Here is an 18,588-nt window from a genome sequence, read left to right on the forward strand (position 1 = left end):
GACAAGACCCCGTCATGCCCAAAATACATATATACAAAAAGATAATCATAAGCACCTCCGAACAATGGAGTGCTCTCAACTCAGCTGCTAGCTCCTATGAGTCTGGATCAAACTCACCTCCCTGTTTACCTGTGGGCATGAACACAGCGTCCAAAGAAAACGGACGTCAGTACGAATATTGTACTGAGTATGAGAGGCATAACCAATAAAAGAAATAGATCATGCTGTCTTACTCATACTTGTCATCATATCATATATGCATAAATGTAATAGTATAAGCCGCCCGTCCATATAGGTACGGTGTAATAATGTATAAGCTGCCCGTCCATATCGGATCGGTGTGATAATCATAGCCCGCGTCCGGGCCTCCCGCGTCCGGGGTATAAGCTGCCCACTATAGTGGTGTGTATGTCTGCCCGTCCATATAGGAGCGGTGTAATATCATCATCATAATATGCTCATCATTATATACTCATCATAATACATACGTAAGAACTCAAGGACAACTATACTTTGTCGGGGTGACGTAGGGTCGTGATCCCCCGACTTTATTATGGACATCTACAAGTATTCTGCCTCACCATGAAGGAAGTAGTGTATAAGGTGAGTGTATTCCATAACAGACATCTGTAACTTAATAATGTTCTACCTCACCTTGAAGGGACAATACATAAGGTGAGTGTATACAATACATGACATACTTAACTTAATGGTATTCTGCCTCACCTCGGAGGGAACAATTATGAGGTGAGTGTATACTACATACGACATCATTAGCATTATAGGAACGTCATAACATGAACTCTAGAGTCTTTAGACTCAAGTTTATCATCATTGTACTCATAACATATCTCTTATCTCATATAGTTATTCATGATCATAGACTCTTGACTTTCTGGGGTATATATAGAGAATTCATGTAGAGAAAGGAGAATCATACCATCGGATTCATGCCAGAGGCGGACCCAGGATTTTGAGTTCGGGGGTGCTGGACTCAGGAATTTTGAGTTCGGGGGTGCTCTATTAACTATTTATATCTGTTTCCTTTATATTTTCTATACAATTATACACTCCGTGATTAAGTTTAATGGGTGCCGGAGCACCCAAACTTTACACATGGGTCCGCCCCTGATTCATGCCATAGAAAGAAAGGACTAGCCTCACATACCTTTGACGTTTACTATTCTTATCGCTTGCTTGCTTCCCCTATGATGCACTCATGTATACCTTCAAGAGAATTCATACCGTCATTAGCAAAGCAATTATAAGAATGGACTGCTATTTTTAGGGAAAATTGGGCAGCATTTCCTTTGTTTCTACTACTTTTCCCATGTCATATTTCAACTCCCAACACTCACAATACTACTCACAATATCATATCAATAATCTTCATTCATCTACATTTGGCAAAATCTAACATTTTCTCCAATTTCTTCATATTTATGATTATGGCTCATCATCGCGTTTTCGCATATCTAATACTTATTTCGTGATCTAAATATCATTTATAACGTGTTTGTAATCTCAACATATCCATTTTCATGATTTCATTTAACTACCATCCAATTGTGACACTATTCATCCACTCAAGACCCACTTCCCATGCTTTTCTACAATTCAAGTATACTAGCTTTCCAATACCTTAAATAATATGGGAAAATCATGAAATTTACCTCAAATGATAGTGGAATAAGCTTGGAGTAGAATTCCTCCTTTTGCACCAAAACCCTTCTTCACCTTCCTTGGGATTTCTTGAAAGAGATGAACTTTCAATCAAGTTTTATACACCTTGTTCCATGAATTTTGTGTTGTTGATCTTGATTTACCTTTGATTTTTCTTGTGGATGAATATTGGAGTGGGTTCTAGAGGGTTCTTAGAGAGAAGTGGTGTGGAAAATGAAATGAATTTATGAACTTGGGTCCTCTTTTTAATGGCTTGAAATCTGATCCTTCGGACAATTCTACGCCCATTTTTACGGACCGTCAAACTGTTTGACGGACCGTCAAAATGGACCGTAAAATTGCCCAGCAAAAAATGGGTTTCTGTGACCGTTTTACGCTGGTCTGGGTCCATTTTACGGACCGTAAAAATGTTTTACGGTTCGTCAAAAATTTCTACGGACCGTCAAATGGTCCGTAGAACTTCTCTGCTCAGACAGTCTGTCGTATAATGGCCATAACTTTTGATCCCGATATGCTGTGAGGGCCCACGACCTATGGTTAGAAATCTCTTTCAATGATCTACAACTTTCATCCTGTGGTGTTTTTCCCAAATTCCAACTTTATAATAGCATTTTGGCCCCTCCAAACCAGATCATCCGAAAATGTTTTCCTTAACTCGCCTTTTTGGATGGCTTATGCCCATATTTGGCATATGGGTCCTTCTTGACACCTACTTAACACTTCATTACCAATATAAGGGACATTATAACTCTTCTCCAAAATATCATTAAGCCATCATTAATTCGATACTCGAAATTCTTACCCGACACACAACATATATCTTGCTTTCCTTAACAACTTTCGTCTCCTACCTCCAATGTCTTTGAAATCTCATTTAGAATCGTTAAATATTATTTCTTACTTATCAAAACATCATATGTATCATGCCCTTCGTCAGTCAATTCACTGTGCATGAACGAAAAATTTTCCGAGGTGTAACAGAAAAGGGTCAAAAATACCCCTCTACTTTGGGAAAGGGGCTAAAAATATCCTCCGGAATTATTTTGGGTCAAAAATACCCCTCCCATCCTTAAAGTTTTCAAATATACCCCTGTCTTGATGGAAATTATCCCCCAAAATAACCTGAAATCAGTTTTTACACCCGCTCCATCATTTAAACTCGACCCAACTAAATAATAACCCATAAGATCCCCGTATTCCCCCAATATGTAGGTTTGAAGTTTGAGGGAATTGGGGGAATAAGGGGATCTTATGGGTTATTATTTAGTTGGGTCAGGTTTAAAAAATAATTTTGGGTTATTTTGGGGGATAATTTCCGTCAAGACAGGGGTACATTTGAAAACTTTAAGGATGAGAGGGGTATTTTTGACCCAAAATAAGTTCGGAGGATATTTTTAGCCCTTTTTCCAAAGTAGAGGGGTATTTTTGACCCTTTTCCCTTTAAACTATTCTTTTACTGAGGCAACATTCCAGCAGCTTGATTCTTCTATCCAAAGTAAATGGAGTAATCAATTTTCAATCTTGTAATGTACTTGAAGTAAAAGAGAAGATCGAACCAAGAAATTGGGGAATTTTATTAGACAATCAAATCTGTTACAACTAGGGTTACAATTGAATGAATCTAATCTAACTATAAATGTTTTTGAGCTGTGATAAACCCCTGCAGTGGCAGTGGAGGATTATGTAACAATGGAGGAATTGAGTAGAGAATAAGAAGAAGAGAAAAGAGAAAAGAGAAAGAGAGAACAGAGATACGAAGAGAGAGAATTAGCAATAGCAATTTCAGGCCTAACCCTTTTTTAGCCAATTCTAGTGTATATATAAAAGGGAATTGCCACGTGCTTCCCATGTGCATTGGGTTCATTACAATCCATCCCGCTTGAAATCAACCTTGTCCTCAAGGTTGTTGAAGGAGACAATGGCTAGTTGCTAGCGGTTGTTCACTTCTAAATGGCAGGTAACCCTGAACACCTACAAAAGTGCCAATGCCAACGACTACAACGCAAATGTGTGAGCTTGTCCACTGAAGTCGTCTCAGGCTGCCTATCAACTCTCGCATCGGTCTGTTGTATCATTGAAATTGTAGCAAGAGATTTTTCAATCCTTGCATAGGTGCCAAACACAATCATCCCAAAAAGCTCAGTTTTAAGGTCATTCTCTTGATAATAGCAACCGGTTAATACACACCAAGAAACTATACTCTTCTCCATTAAATCATTATCAATTTTATCCTCATATTTCAGGACAAACACCATAGCAGGATGCATCAAAACTATTAGTAACCATGATACCCATTCATGAAGTTTTGAATGCGGGTTACAAATATCATGTGACACTTACAGGCAAATAAAAGTTACTAACCAGAGACGTTATGTGACAAACGTTTGAAGCCTATCAAGATGTCAGATCTAAGAATGTTGCAGGGACTAGATCAGAGAGTGCGATCCGGCAAACAATCGAAAATCTACAGGCTTCTTTTTATGTTTTTTTTCTTTGTTGTCATAAAATTGTGCCCGGTGTTAAACGCCTAAAAGTCTGCAAATTCGAGTTTTCTTACTCTTTCCTATAGTTACTGTTATTAATCTATATTAATTGATGCACTACTTGAAATTCAGGCAAATTATTTATCTAGACTCTAAACTGTTACCGCACTTAAGATGGGAAAAGCTTTCGAAACACACAGGAAAATAACAATTTCCAATCAAAAGAGAGAACTACCTAAGCTATTGGTGTCTTTCAGTTAAGGGAAGAAGAGTCATACGTTTGTTCTTCGGAAAAGAAGAGGGTTCCGAATTTGGCTGATCGAAATTTAGAATTTATTAGGCCATAGTCATTCATAAAGATTTGACGTGTGCCTGTTAATTTGTATATATTCTCTAACAATGCACTATAGCTCGTGTAGTTGATGCCAATTTGCTAATTGCAAAGGTGTGCTAATGATGGTGTAATTTGTAATGAGTTAGCAAGTGAAAATTATATCGTGAATCCGAATATGAAGGGCTTTCTTTGTTGTATGCTTATTGCCATCTTCATGGAGTATTTGTTTCCCTCGATGCTTTTTTATTTTGCTTTCTGTCAAGATTACATGCCTAATTTCTTTGTGCCTAAGTTGCATCATTATGTTAGCACTAATCACCTTCCATTGCCTAAATGTTGGAAAGGCGCTGGGTGATAAAACATGGTGTAGCAATAGGCTACCTCAAAATGTAGACCCATCATCTCCTTCCCCTCTCTTTAAATAACTCATATATAGCTGATATTTAGACCTAACTATAGGGCATTTAATCCCATCCATGTGATGGGATATATTTTCTTTTTTAATCATTTGTTTCATCTATATATATTTTGTTGTTCCTTCTTAGTTTTTTATTTTATTTTTGTTTGAGAGGCATGAACAATGTTAAACTCTTTAATCATAAGTGTCAATATAAGAAACAAAATAATAAGGAAACAAAGAGCAGGTTGGAAAAAGAAAACGACATTTTAGGTTTACATTACCTAGAGTTTTGCATTATTATTATTTCTCCTTGCTATTTTTTCGACTTTTTATATTCTTATTCGAATTCATGTATACTCATTAATTGGTTACTCCATAATTAACTTTGAATGTTTTCACAGATTTTTCAAAGAACTTTATATAAGGTGTTAAATGAATCATCAAAAGAAGATAGAAACATGAAAAAGTAGTTTTGATTTTTTTTTTTAAATATTAGTTTTGATTAAGAAAGATTAAATTACTTTAATATAAAATATGAAATTAATATTCAATTATATATTTAAAAAGTGCACCAACCGCGCGAAGCGCGGGCAAATGCACTAGTATTTATATATATTAAGGAAAAAAAGTTAACAAGAATATAATATCCGAATCAAAACTATTAAGTTCTGCAAATGTGTAATTAATGATATAAAAATTGGGAAAATTTCACTTATAAACAATTTATGGGTCAAAATTACATATTCATAGCCCATATTTTAAAATACAAACCTACAACCCAACATTTCATGGCCCGACTTGAATATTCAACTTTATACAACAATATACAACTTTATACACCTACTGTAGACAATGTATCAACCTTGTATAAAAGTGTATAATAATGTATAAGAGGTGTTTATACACACTTTTACACTGGCATACAATATTATACAAACTCATGCAAGAGGTGTTTATACATAAGAGGGGCTTATACAAAATGTATAAGATGTGTTTATACACACTTCTACACCGTATAAACGTATACACACTTTTACATTGTTATACAAAATTATACAAACTTTTTCTCTATTTGCATATTTTAATTTCTAGATGAACGGGATTGAATTGAACCCCGAGGAAAAACAGCAAATAAAAGCTACCGGTAGCAGTATAATTGCAGTCAAAATTAGAAACAAAAACATAATGTGCATAATATTGTTTCAAAACGACAAAAAAGAAGTTAAAAAAAGAAGAAGAGAAAATTTAAAAAATAAAGAAGCAAGTAAAGAAGAAGACATTACCTGTACGGAATCACATACACAACAACGAATAGCATCTGGCAGTTTGATGTGGGGGGGCTAGCTCGGGTAAAAAGATAAGTATGGGCTACAATGGGTAAATATTTTTCCCTAATTAGCATAGAGTGTAAAAATCCCATAAAAATAAGTCACTGACCTCCTATACTCACCGAAGTTGGAACTTGGATGTGTGTGCTTGTTAAGTGTATCTTTCAACTTATTTTCAATTATTTATCACTACCACGTCTGCTTGTTTTCAATACCTAACCGCTAAATATTTGGGAATCTTAATTATCTCACTACTTCCGTTAATTGAAGTCATAACAATGCTGTTATTAACTCCAATTCAACTATGAACAGAGCATATTTATAAACATATACACATAATGAAAAACAATACACATTTCTCCACATATTATTATATATATAAGGGAGAATATCCATTTTTTGTAGTCCTCGCATGGATTTTTTGTCTCTTTTTATCCCTAATTAAAGTTTTTATTACTTGTGTATTCCTACAAATTTTGGTAAAATTTGAGAACCTTAAGGGCTTTTTATGCCACTAAAAATGATGATCACTACAACATAAGGCATATATAGCTACGAAATCTTAGCTATGAATTTAAAAATCGTAGCTAATACTTAGTAATAGCCACAAAAATTTGAATTCCGTGGCTATCTACAAATTCTTAAAATTTCTTAGCCACAGAAATTAAATTGGCGAAGCTAATTCCTCAGTTTTGCTACAATTGCTAACCATCGTGACAATAGTTACCTAAATAGCTACAATAAAATTTTTGTAGCTGATCATAAGTTTTTGCCACGCAATAGAAGTTACTGTAGCAATAGTAACCTTTTAGCCACGATAAATCATTTGAAACAAAATGTTGTAGCTAAATAAAACCTTTTGCTTCAACACATAAAAGCTTGTGGCAATAATTAAATGATATAGCCACAAATCTTTTCCTATAATAAAATTTCGTAGCTAATCATTAATTTTTGCCATAAGTTGAAACTTACTGTAGCAATAGTAACTTTTTAGCCACGATAAATTATTTGAAACTAAATGTTGTAGCTACATATATATTTTCGCTTCAAGTTATAAAAAAATTGTGGCAAGAGTTAAATGATATAGCCACAGATTTTTTGCTATAATAAAATTGTATAATTAATCATTAATTTTTGTCACGAGTCGAAACTCACTATAGCAACAGTAACCTTTTAGACACAGAAAGTTATTTTAAACAAAAATTGTAGCAAAAGAAATACTTTTGCTTCGAGTATTAAAAAATTGTGGCAATAGTCAGCTTAATCTATACAATTATTTATTATGACAAAATGATATATCCACGGATTTATTGTTGTGATAAATTTTGGTAGCTAATTTTTTTCTTTTTTAACAATGAGTTGAAATTTGGTTTAGTAATAGTAATCTTTTAGCCACATTAAACTATTGGAAACAAAATCTTGTAGCTACTTGGATATTTTTTTCTTCAAGTTATATTTGAGAAAAGGTGAAAAAAAATTCTTAATAATTACAATTATCTGTCATGATAAAATGAATTACTACAATTAGAGTGACAATAAACTTCCACATTTAACTATAATTTTGGTTATACACGTGCGGTTACGATTGCAACAATAGTATTTAACCACAATAGATTAACTATAATAATTTACTAATATGCTTACATCGATTACAAAAATCATGAAAAGAGACGGTCTAACAAGGTTAGGTTATGAAAAAGAAATTAAAAATAAAAGTTAGATTTTTCCTAAAAGATAGAAAATAGTTATTGTATATAAATTAAATAATAATTAACATTCAAATAAAAGAATAAAATTAAAAAATTAATCTTCATTAATAGATCATTTGTAAACCTACTTGTTGCAGAGGTGTTCATGAGTCGGTTTGGGTTGATATTTTGGTTCAAACCAAAATCAAATCAATTTAATCGGTTTTTTAATTATTAAAATCAAGCAAAATCAAATATAATACATATCCATCAGTTTGGTTGTTGTCGGTTTGGTTCGATTTTAAGAAATCTAATGGTATTTATCTCTTTATTGTTTTCCCTATGATTTTCATCCTTTTCCAACTTATAATCCGTTATTATCCTAGTATTGTGGGAGCTATAATTTTCTTAGATTATGGAGTAAATGTTTTAAGATCTATGAGATTTGATTAACACTCTGTTCGGAACGTTGTTACTCATTGTTTCATAATGTACTGTATTGTATTGGACTGTGCTGTTTTGTAGATACAATGTTTGAATAGACTGTATTGTTTGCTGCTGTGTAATAACATATTTTTTGTTTGGATTGAATGTATCGTACTGTATTTTAATTGGTAAGTTTACTAAAATGCCATAAACTATAAGTTTACAAATTCAGATTTCAAATTCAAACCTAAATAGTTAAGAAACGTCATTAACCACTCAAAATCTTTAAAATTTCACAGAAATCACGTACTCTAGCTTATCGTTTTGGTTTTTATCAGTTTTTTCGGTTATTTGGTTTTTTCGATTTTTTTCGGTTTTTAAAAAGAAACACATTGTTCACATAGATGAACAATGAACAAGCAGCATCAACAAGTAAAATTTCATATTGGCATTTAACTCAACATGAACAATACAAGAAATTTCCACAAAGTAAACCAACATTCACATACAGGTGTATTATACAATTTTAGAGTCATGGTTTAACAAAAGCATGGGAAAGCACAGCAAATAAGCAAAATATTCTATACAAAAAAATAAAACAAGAAAGCAAGCAAATTAATGATGATTGTGAATAAGGAGCACAATACAAATAATAACTTACAATTTTGAAAAACGGCAGAATGATAAGAAGTTTTAAAAAGATGGTCATGGAGAACAAGAAGTACCTGTAACTTTGAAACTATGGCAGAAACCTAAACAAAAAGCAAACATATAAAATTAAAAGAAGGAAGAAAAAGCAGGGAGCAGGACAATAAAGAAAAAACGTAGAAGGGGATAGAAGAAGGAAGAAGACGTAGGGAGCAAATAAACCAAACCTAGAAGGAGACAGAGTTACGTAGAAGACGTAGGGTATAGGATTTTGGTTGGAGTTAAATAATATAAGGTAAAGGGTAAAATAGGATTATGAAATATTAAGTAAGGACATAATTGGAAAAAGAAATTAGGTAACAATGGGATAACACCAAATCGGTTGTTACATAAAATGGGGTTTTTCATTGTTACGTAACGACGGAATTTAACAATATGATACACTACCTTTTAAATAACAATCAAAACAAACATTGTTTTTGTGGTAACAATACAATACAATACAATGGGTAACAACGTTCCAAACAGAGTGTAAGTGAATAAAGTTTAAATACAATTTTTAAGGTAAATCTCATAGTTGCTCCTTTAAATAAGTAAGTTTGGATTAAGGTGCAACATTTGCACGAAAGTCGTTGTTTCTTAGGTCATATGTGTTTACTTGCATAGTCTGTTAATTTTCTTCTTGTTGCATATTCGTCGATAAGATGAGTTTGGATTCATGAAATGCTTTTAAGAAATGGACTTAATAGGTGTAAAGTTCATTAGCCTTTTAGACATAAAGAAAATGTTGATGAAAAAGTAAATTAATACATTGCATATATATAATTATACAAATTGTGTATATAATTTGTCGGTTTGGTTCGGTTTGCTTTTTTAAAATCAAACTAAATCAAATATTTTCAATTTTTTAAGATTTAAAACCAAAGCAAACTTAGACAACTATCGGTTTATTCAATCGATTTTTGGTTTGAATCAGTTTTTAACCAGACGTGCACACCCCTACTTACTTGTAACCTCAAAATTTATATTTTATTATAACTTTTTTTTAACGTTAATTATGTAATTTTGTATGTCAAATCATTTTTTTATTATTATAGATATATTTATGTATATCTGGTATTTTATTATTTTCAAATTGAGTAATTTCTTTTGTGTAATCGCTTACTTTCAAAAAGTCTATATGCATACTGAAAATTTTGTAGTTGTAGTTGATTGTTTCCATTTACATTGATATTAATTATTAATTATTCTTTTTATACGTTTTCCTTATCATAATTGGTACTTATTGTATAAAATAAAATTTATATATAAGACAAGTTAAAGAAAGTTAAAATATATATACAAAAAAAAAAAAAAAAGGGAAAAGGAACAACACTGGCGTATTGGCCAAACAATTAATCCCTGAAACCTAAATCTCATTCTTCTTACTCCGTCTCCCTGTACAGCCGCAACAATCCTCCCTACTTTTCCATTCCTTTCTTCAATTATTAATTTTCGAAGAGCAAGAGAGAACTATATATATTAACGGTATGTTCATGGTGTTATATTTTAGAGTTTTTAAATCTCCTTACATCTATTCAATTGACTTAGGTTTTTGGTTTTAATATTGCGGATATAGCTATTTCATAGATATTGTGCCTTATTTATTATTTATAGGGAGTGGGGATTTAAATATTTTATAGTTTTAACATATTGGAAGGAACCATAATTTTTTAAATTTAAGAATAAAGCAACATTAAACAATTGAAATTTTGACATGTATACTTATCATAGCGGATAGCATTTTCGATACCGAGCATATATATAAATGAACTAAAAATTTTATAAGTGCAATGGCTTTAATTGTAAGAATCTTAAAGTTAGAACCATCAAATTTAGTTCTTCGATTCACTTCATTGAACTTATGAAACTTTTGGTTCTCATGTATGGTTCAGTCCTAAAGTTCTTAAATTTTTTGTTTAGATTAAGGTTATTGCTTCAATTGTAAGCGCTTAACCGTAAAAACTCATACTCTTCTTCTGTGCTTTGCATTTTCGATTATGTCATATGTTAAAGTTTACTAAAATAATTATCAAGACATAGTTATTCTCTTCTTGAAATTCTACTAATACTTTTACTAATCAAATTTGCATCTTTGTAGTTAATAGTTAAGAATACATATATGATTGTTGTTTCTGTTTATAGGTAACTTGTTTTGGAATTAGAGAAAAATGACAAGCTAAAATCAATGTTGACCAAGCTAAGGTGCAGTTTGAGACCGTGAAAGGCGAGAAAGAAGACTATGGCTCTTTGGATCTAAAAACGAGATGGTCTCATGGAAGAATTGTGTGTTGTAAATATTTTGAAATTGAAATATAGAATTGTGTAATTTGAACTTGTATTGGAATATAAATATATATATATATATATATATATATATATATATATATATATATATATATATATATGAATTCTTAGCTACGTTATAAAGTTCTTGCTCTTCCATTTGTAACAATAAATTTTTTGACTTCGCAACTAAAGATATAAATAATTGCCACGTACAATAAATTTGTGAGTTCATAACTAAATGTATATATAATATCCACATGAAAATATAGTTTTACTTTTCGTAGCAAAATGAAGAAAAACTTTAACTATAAATCTATGTAAATCGTGGCAAGAGGTATGGATTTTTAGCTACAATATGAAAATATTTGGGGCAAATACTTCAATTCATAGCTATGAAATTTTTAATTCGTAGCTAAATACGAATGCTATTGCCACGAGATTAAGCTATCTAAACAGCCACAAAATTTGAGTTTGCGAGGCAAATAAATTAAATCTTTTGCTACAATATAATATTTTGTGGCTACAATATGAAGATAGATACAACTTTTATCTGTCATGGCAAAAGAATAAAATTATTTGCTATAAGTATATATATCGTGGCAAATTTTTTTTTATCATCACAGCTACGACACAAAAAAGTTCGTAGCAAAAAGTATCAATCCATAGCCACGGACCATGTAAAGTCCGTAGCTAATCTTTAGCTACGCTACATTTTGCTACGAATGCTACGGACAAAAACAATTTGTGGCTAAAGTGTTTAGCCACGAAATTTTTTATGTTTAGCTACATTGTATTTCGTAGCTATAGAGGCATAATGTCGTAGTGGATGTCATGGAAAAGATTAGTGATCCCGCAAAATATGCTTATACATATTTGAGTCTTTTATGAGAAATATATTAAATTTGTTAAATTATATATTTCCTTAAGAATTTATTATAGACACTTAAAGAATATAATTATCATGTCAATCAAATTCTATAATATAGGCTTAATTATTGAATTAAAATATTTTTTTTATAATACTATTTATTATTTGTTGATGTTAATTACCAATTATCATTTCCTATTTACAAATTTCTTCGTCCGATTATAGATAAAGTTTTTTATTTTCTCCTGTAATTTTGTGTCGTACATGCTGGCAAAAACAAGTAATTAACAAAGATTTCACTTAAGGTAAGATTAGGTTTAAAATCAAAAGAATAAATACAAATAGACTATCTTTGTTAAATATACTTAAAAATGAATCGAAATTGTAAATTATAGTCCGAAGTATGTTAGTTAACTATGCAAATTTTACATGCAAACACTTTCAACATAAAACTTATCTAATACTATATTAAAAGAAGAGCTTTATAGTTATAAAAACACTGTAGTTAAAGAAACCAAACAGTAATAATACTAAACAATTGCAAAAAGTGGAGTATATTTTTTACCTTTTTAATATTAAAATATTTTGCAAAATACCGTATAATCAAAGACAAAATAGTTAAATTCAACATGAAAAAATTATTACAATGTGAATTTCATAAAATTATTTACTAAATTAAGAAAAAGAAAAAGATGTTATTTTTTAACATGCATCTTTTGGAAGGAAAATGAAAGCTTAAAGTAAGAAAAATTTAATTTTATGGACTTTTCAATATTTTTTTTCGTGTGTTTAATTTGAGAAAACATCTACAAAATATCTTGTAATATCAAGGGTCTTAATTATTTATATTTATTTATAAGTTAACTTTATTGATTTCATCATATAACATTAGTTTTTTGCAGTAAATATTTTTGACATTAATTGAATATTGTAATATTTTTTGGTAAAAAATAAGTAAGTTTAATTCAAAAAACAAATGAAATTAATTTAACACATGAAAACCCGAATTTGGATCATTGGAGATTTTAGTCTAAAAATATTTAAGTAAAATAGCAATTAGAAAAGCCAATATTTGATTTTTTTAATTTTTTCTAATATATAAACTAAAAAAATGTTTTCCCTTAACATTCGGATAGAAGTCTATTGAAAGTATCAAATTGATGTTAGAAAAACAAAGGAACAATAGAAAAAACAAATTTACAAAATATCTACAAATTGAATTTTGTAAGATCGGTTTGGGTCCAGGCTTAACACGGGCCAAATGACACTAGTAGAAGGATAAAAGAAAAATGAAAACCTTACAACAAATAGACTTTTATATTGTGAATTACAAAATCAAGCGTATATTATGAAATACAAAAAGGTAACTTATTTCAAGATACTAATCAATTCCACTTATTACATAACCATAACAACAAAGAGTTACCACACACTGGAATTATTCTTACATGAGAAATTCATAGCTAGTTGTTCATTTAGGACATTGGAAGCCAGATGGAACTTTTTTGCCACAAGCACTGAGAAGAAGGCTTAGGGAAATAGGGACATTAAGGTTGATTCCAAGAATATTTGCTTTAATGGCAGTGCATAAACAAAGAGCAGCATCAAGATCAACAAGTCCTTGAATGAGAGAACAGCAAGGTTTCTTTGATGGATTTCCAATTACAACTCCAAGTAAATTGCCAAGAACATTAGCACAAACACCTAATTTGAGAGTATCAATAGAGCACTTGCCTTTGGAGCCGGGGCTCGGGGTTGGTTTTGGAGTTGGCTTTGGCGTTGGTTTAGTACCATCGCAAGTGTCACATGCACTCACAAGAGAGAAAAAAAGAATGTTTACAAGAAGAAAGAGAGCAAGGCAGGTGGTTTTCTTAGAAGCCATTTTCTACTAACTTCAGTAGTTTTAAGTAGATTTTGGGTTTGGTAGATATTGAAATGATATAGAAGGTGAGTATTTATAGAATGCAAAATTAAGCATCATTGTCAAGAGAAATAAAAATCACGTCGGAAGGTTGAAAATGAGAATAAGAGAAATAGTGTAAAAGGAATATTACTAAATATATTTGAAAAAAATAAAATAAAATAAAATTAGAAAAGTTACATTAACTTGTAATTACACATTGTAATTACCATCAATCATCACTTCCTCTTGGAAATTGAAGAGTGTAATTACACCCTTTCAATAACATTCAACTTCATGCTGACTTGGTCAGACAAACATACAAAACTGTATAATTACACCCAACTACACACAAATCCAATTCTTAGGTGACTTTCCAAACAGACTCCTAATATAAATTAAGTTGCTGAAACCATGTGTCCCCAAGGTTACGTTTTAGCTGGCATCACAAGCAAAGATTACTCAATTCTCCTTGAATGGTTTTTTTTTTCTCTTAAACCGAAAGATTTTATTTATATATTAAGGTTCGTCCATAGACATACATAAAGGAACTGATCCATATGAAACAGTTCCACAAGCATCTCTATCAAGAGTAGTAGTTACAAAAGAAGGAGATGCTTCAAAAACATAAAAATTGTTTCTTTCCATATCAGGTCTCATAGACTTCCTTCCGTATTCCGCCAGCAGATCTGCAACCATATTAGTTTCCGGGGATGTGGCGCAGCGACAGGTTCCCCAGTTAAAGTAGAAGTGACCTGCAATTGGTGAAGATATTTGAGGTTAATAAAGTATTACCATTCATAGAATTTAATAATACCTACGAATCAGTCTTTACCATTAATGGCAAGAAATTTTTTGATCGAGCTAATTTTAGTCCATGTAGCAATACTAGCAATTCTGCATGAAGAGCAGATCCAACTTTTATGTTGCATTAACCCATGATCCACGATCCTAGATGATCACGGAAGACTCCTCCTGTGCCTCCTCCATTTCCAGAAGTGGACTCAAATGATCCTGAATGTATTATTAACATGACGTGTTGCAAATTTCCACGTTCCTCTCTAATAAAGTCTACATCTATGTACAAAAGATAAGAGAAGGAAATTATATTGGAAGAGAAATATGCATATTTGAGATGAAAGTGTAACTACTCTACCAATGTGTCACCAGTACTTACACTGCTAAAAAGCAGGAATTAACGACAAAAAATCCAAATAATAAAAATCGATTGCTAATCTTATTTAATAATTAAGTAGTGAGGAATTATTAAAAAGATCCTGGTAATCTATTTAGCAACATATTAACAACAAATTCCGTATCTTTTTTTTTTCTTTTTTTTTTTTTACCAAAAAACCATTCATCCGGGCTTTCACTTCCCGGGTGATGGGGGGTTTGGCAAGACCCCTACCGCGTCTATTGAATTCCAAAAATACAACAGTTACAGTTAAATAGAGGGGGACATAAGGCCTTACCTCCGTAATGTTTTTAGGACATGAGCAAACCTATCTTATGAAATTTGATGATCTAACAGATCTTACAATGAAATCGTAATGCATTGAAACAGTGATTAGTTAATGCATTCTAAGGAATAACACTATCAAGGAGGATTAAATTGCCAAGTAGCATTCTTCTTAACTCTCCTCCGAAAAGAAGGGAAATCTAATTTATTCATCCTGAGGGGACCTCTAATAGCATTTGGCAGGTCACATTCTTGCAAAAACATTATTGGAACCTGATTTTGGGCAGCGTGTTTGGCTAGAGAGTCCGCAACTTCATTTGCTTCCCTATAACAGTGCTTGAAGGTAATGTTCCTCTGTAGAGCTTTTGACTGTATATCTTCAATTATGCCCTGAAGCTTCCAAGGAGGTCTGATGATGCCATTGATCATTTGGACCACTATCATGGAGTCTAGTTCCACTTCTAAGGCTTCAAATTGATGGTTGACACACCACGAAATGCCTATTAAAGCAGCCTTTGCTTCACTATAGTTGTTAGTGCATAATTGAGTAGGATAGGAAAATGCCATAATCATATTTCCAATTCCATTTCTAACAATACCCCCAGCTCCAGCTTTGTTATGATTCTTCATGTAACTTCCATCCGTGTTGAGCTTCCAAGCGTTGCCTAATGGTTTGATCCATTTGATCATTTTGCTTGTGATCACTGCCTTGAAATTTTCTGCCATCAGACAAACTTTGCTCCAATTCCAGGTGTAGTCTATAAATTTGAATTTTTTCCGGAAGGCCACCTTGATCTGAAACAGAGATTGAAAACAAATATTAGAGGCAGTAATCTTTTTATTCTCAAACTTTCTGGTGCATCTTGCTGTCCAAATTTCCCAACAAACTATCACTGGGGTGATTAGTAAAAGAAATTTGTGAACAATGTTTCTAGGTTGTTGTCTCCACCACTGCCAAATGATTGCCTGAACAGTGTTTCCTGTAATATTTAGTCCTAGAGGGCTGGTGATCATGGTCCAAGTTTGCTTGGCCAATTCACTAGCTGCAAATACATGATCTCCTGTTTCAAGACAAGCTACCCTACAACAACAACAACTAGGACCCTTGTTAATGTTAAATCTTGACAGAGATGCATCAAGAGGAAGATTATTCATGAGAAGCTTCCACATAAAGAAAGAAATCTTGAAAGGAATTTCTTTGATCCAGATATAGTTATAAATGGGATCAGCCATGTTTTTGTTTCTAAGGAATTCAAAGGCTGTTGAACAGGTAAAAAAACCATTAGTGCTTAACTTCCAAATAGCTTTATCTTTCTGTCCTTCCTGACCTATTGGAATACTTTTGATTAAATTCAGAATATCCAAAGGTATGAAAGGATCATGATTATCTAGCCCCCATTGCTGGTTCTGTATGAAATGTTTCACTTTAACATTGCCAGGTTTGGGGATTGGGTTAATCATCTGATAAAGGGACCCTTGCAGAGTCCAATTATCCCACCAGAAAAGTACATTACCAGGATTGATCTTCCAATTAATGTTGATGTCCATTTTGTCCCTGATATGTAGTAGAAGAGAGAAAAAAAAAAAAAAAACAAATTCCGTATCTAATTCATATTTTCTGTACTATAAATAAAACATTAATTTTATGAATCACAAATAGTATATAGATTCATATAGCCAAATACAAAAGTAAACGGAGGAATTCGAATTGGTTTTCGATTGCCCCATCCCCCACCCTGAAGTCTCTCCTCTTCTGTTTGTACCACTAAAGTCTTTGTTAACATGAGTTAGACTTATGTTACATCTTTTACTGCATTATTTTTTGTCGTGCTTGGATCGAAAGCTTGAATAGGATAGATTATTATCTGCCTTATGATGTAAAACAAGGTACGGTTTTATGTCCCCCTTCATGATTGTAATTTTCCTTACTATTTATTTACGTGGTAGGGTTTTGCCAAACCCTCCATCATTACAGGAGGTGAAAGCGTGAATAGCTTTTGGTTAACAAAGCTATATTTGACCACATTACCTATATTATATTAAAAGCACTAAGGGTTTAGAAATGTTGTTTGAACTTTTTGCCCTTCATTAAAAGACTCTAATAAACAAAATAGTCATTAACTATTTGCCTAATATTTAGGACTTTCAAGTCAACTAAAATTTAAGTTAATAAATCTTTTCTTATACAAATTGGGTAGCAAGAAATAATATTTAGAACTTTAAACTTAATTATGATTTACCTTAAAAAAAGTTAAGATTTACCTTATATAAATGATATAATATTAATAGTTTTAGAATTGCTCCCACGTTGAATTTATGTAAACTAGATAGCAATGTACTAAATTCAATTTGTTCAAATTGATTATGTGGTAGAAACGTAAAATATAAATCTCAAAGGCAACTCTTCCATTAAATATTCTATAATAAAAAAATAATTTTTTTTAGAACTTTACCTTTTATAGGACTTTGATCGTACAATAAAACCCATATATACTCATTCTCATGTTAATAATCTTCCCAGCCGTTCTTTTATTTTTCAACCTTTCTTCTTTATAGGAGTAGCATATGCATTTATGTTCTTAATTTCTTGTGATGCTTTAAGCTTTTTTCTTCTTAAATTTTCGCTTCTTCTTACTTGTGATAACGTCCAAAATGCACTCCTCAAAGAGAAAGTGTACACGGTCGTATGCAATATAATTTACCCAACTATGAGTCGGGGTCGATCCCGCAGGGAACAATATGCTAGGCGATTAAGAAAGTAAGGAACTTTCACCAACTACGCTAAAGCCAAACGATGGATAATATTTTGGCTTTTGATTAAGATTATAACTAATGCAAAAATATAAACTAACCTAGAAAGCGAGTAAAATGATCAATGGCCACAAGCTTGGATATAAGGAGCTCTCAAGTAACGATCCAATATATTTTATGATATTATAACTAAGAGCGGGTTTATGTTAATAGATAATGATTTCTAAAATCTCATTGAAAGTCTTCCAACCAAATCAATGAATTTCACTCTAAGCTTTTCCAAGCCTTAGAG

General features: G+C 31.9%; 1 protein-coding gene and 1 long non-coding RNA gene across 2 annotated transcripts in view; both read right to left on the minus strand.

Annotated features, from left to right (window-relative positions):
• The window catches only part of LOC132635093 (uncharacterized), a 95,864-nt gene that overhangs the window by 9,272 nt on the left and 68,004 nt on the right, over positions 1-18,588 (minus strand). The window lies entirely within an intron of this gene.
• Positions 13,477-14,099, minus strand: LOC132638147 (14 kDa proline-rich protein DC2.15-like). Its single transcript, XM_060355121.1, has one exon. It carries the CDS (start codon positions 14,066-14,068, stop codon positions 13,658-13,660), a length of 411 nt encoding a protein of 136 aa, XP_060211104.1. The 5' UTR covers positions 14,069-14,099; the 3' UTR covers positions 13,477-13,657.

This window comes from Lycium barbarum, chromosome 4 (assembly GCF_019175385.1).
Source record: "Lycium barbarum isolate Lr01 chromosome 4, ASM1917538v2, whole genome shotgun sequence".
In the NCBI taxonomy this organism is placed as follows: domain Eukaryota; kingdom Viridiplantae; phylum Streptophyta; class Magnoliopsida; order Solanales; family Solanaceae; genus Lycium; species Lycium barbarum.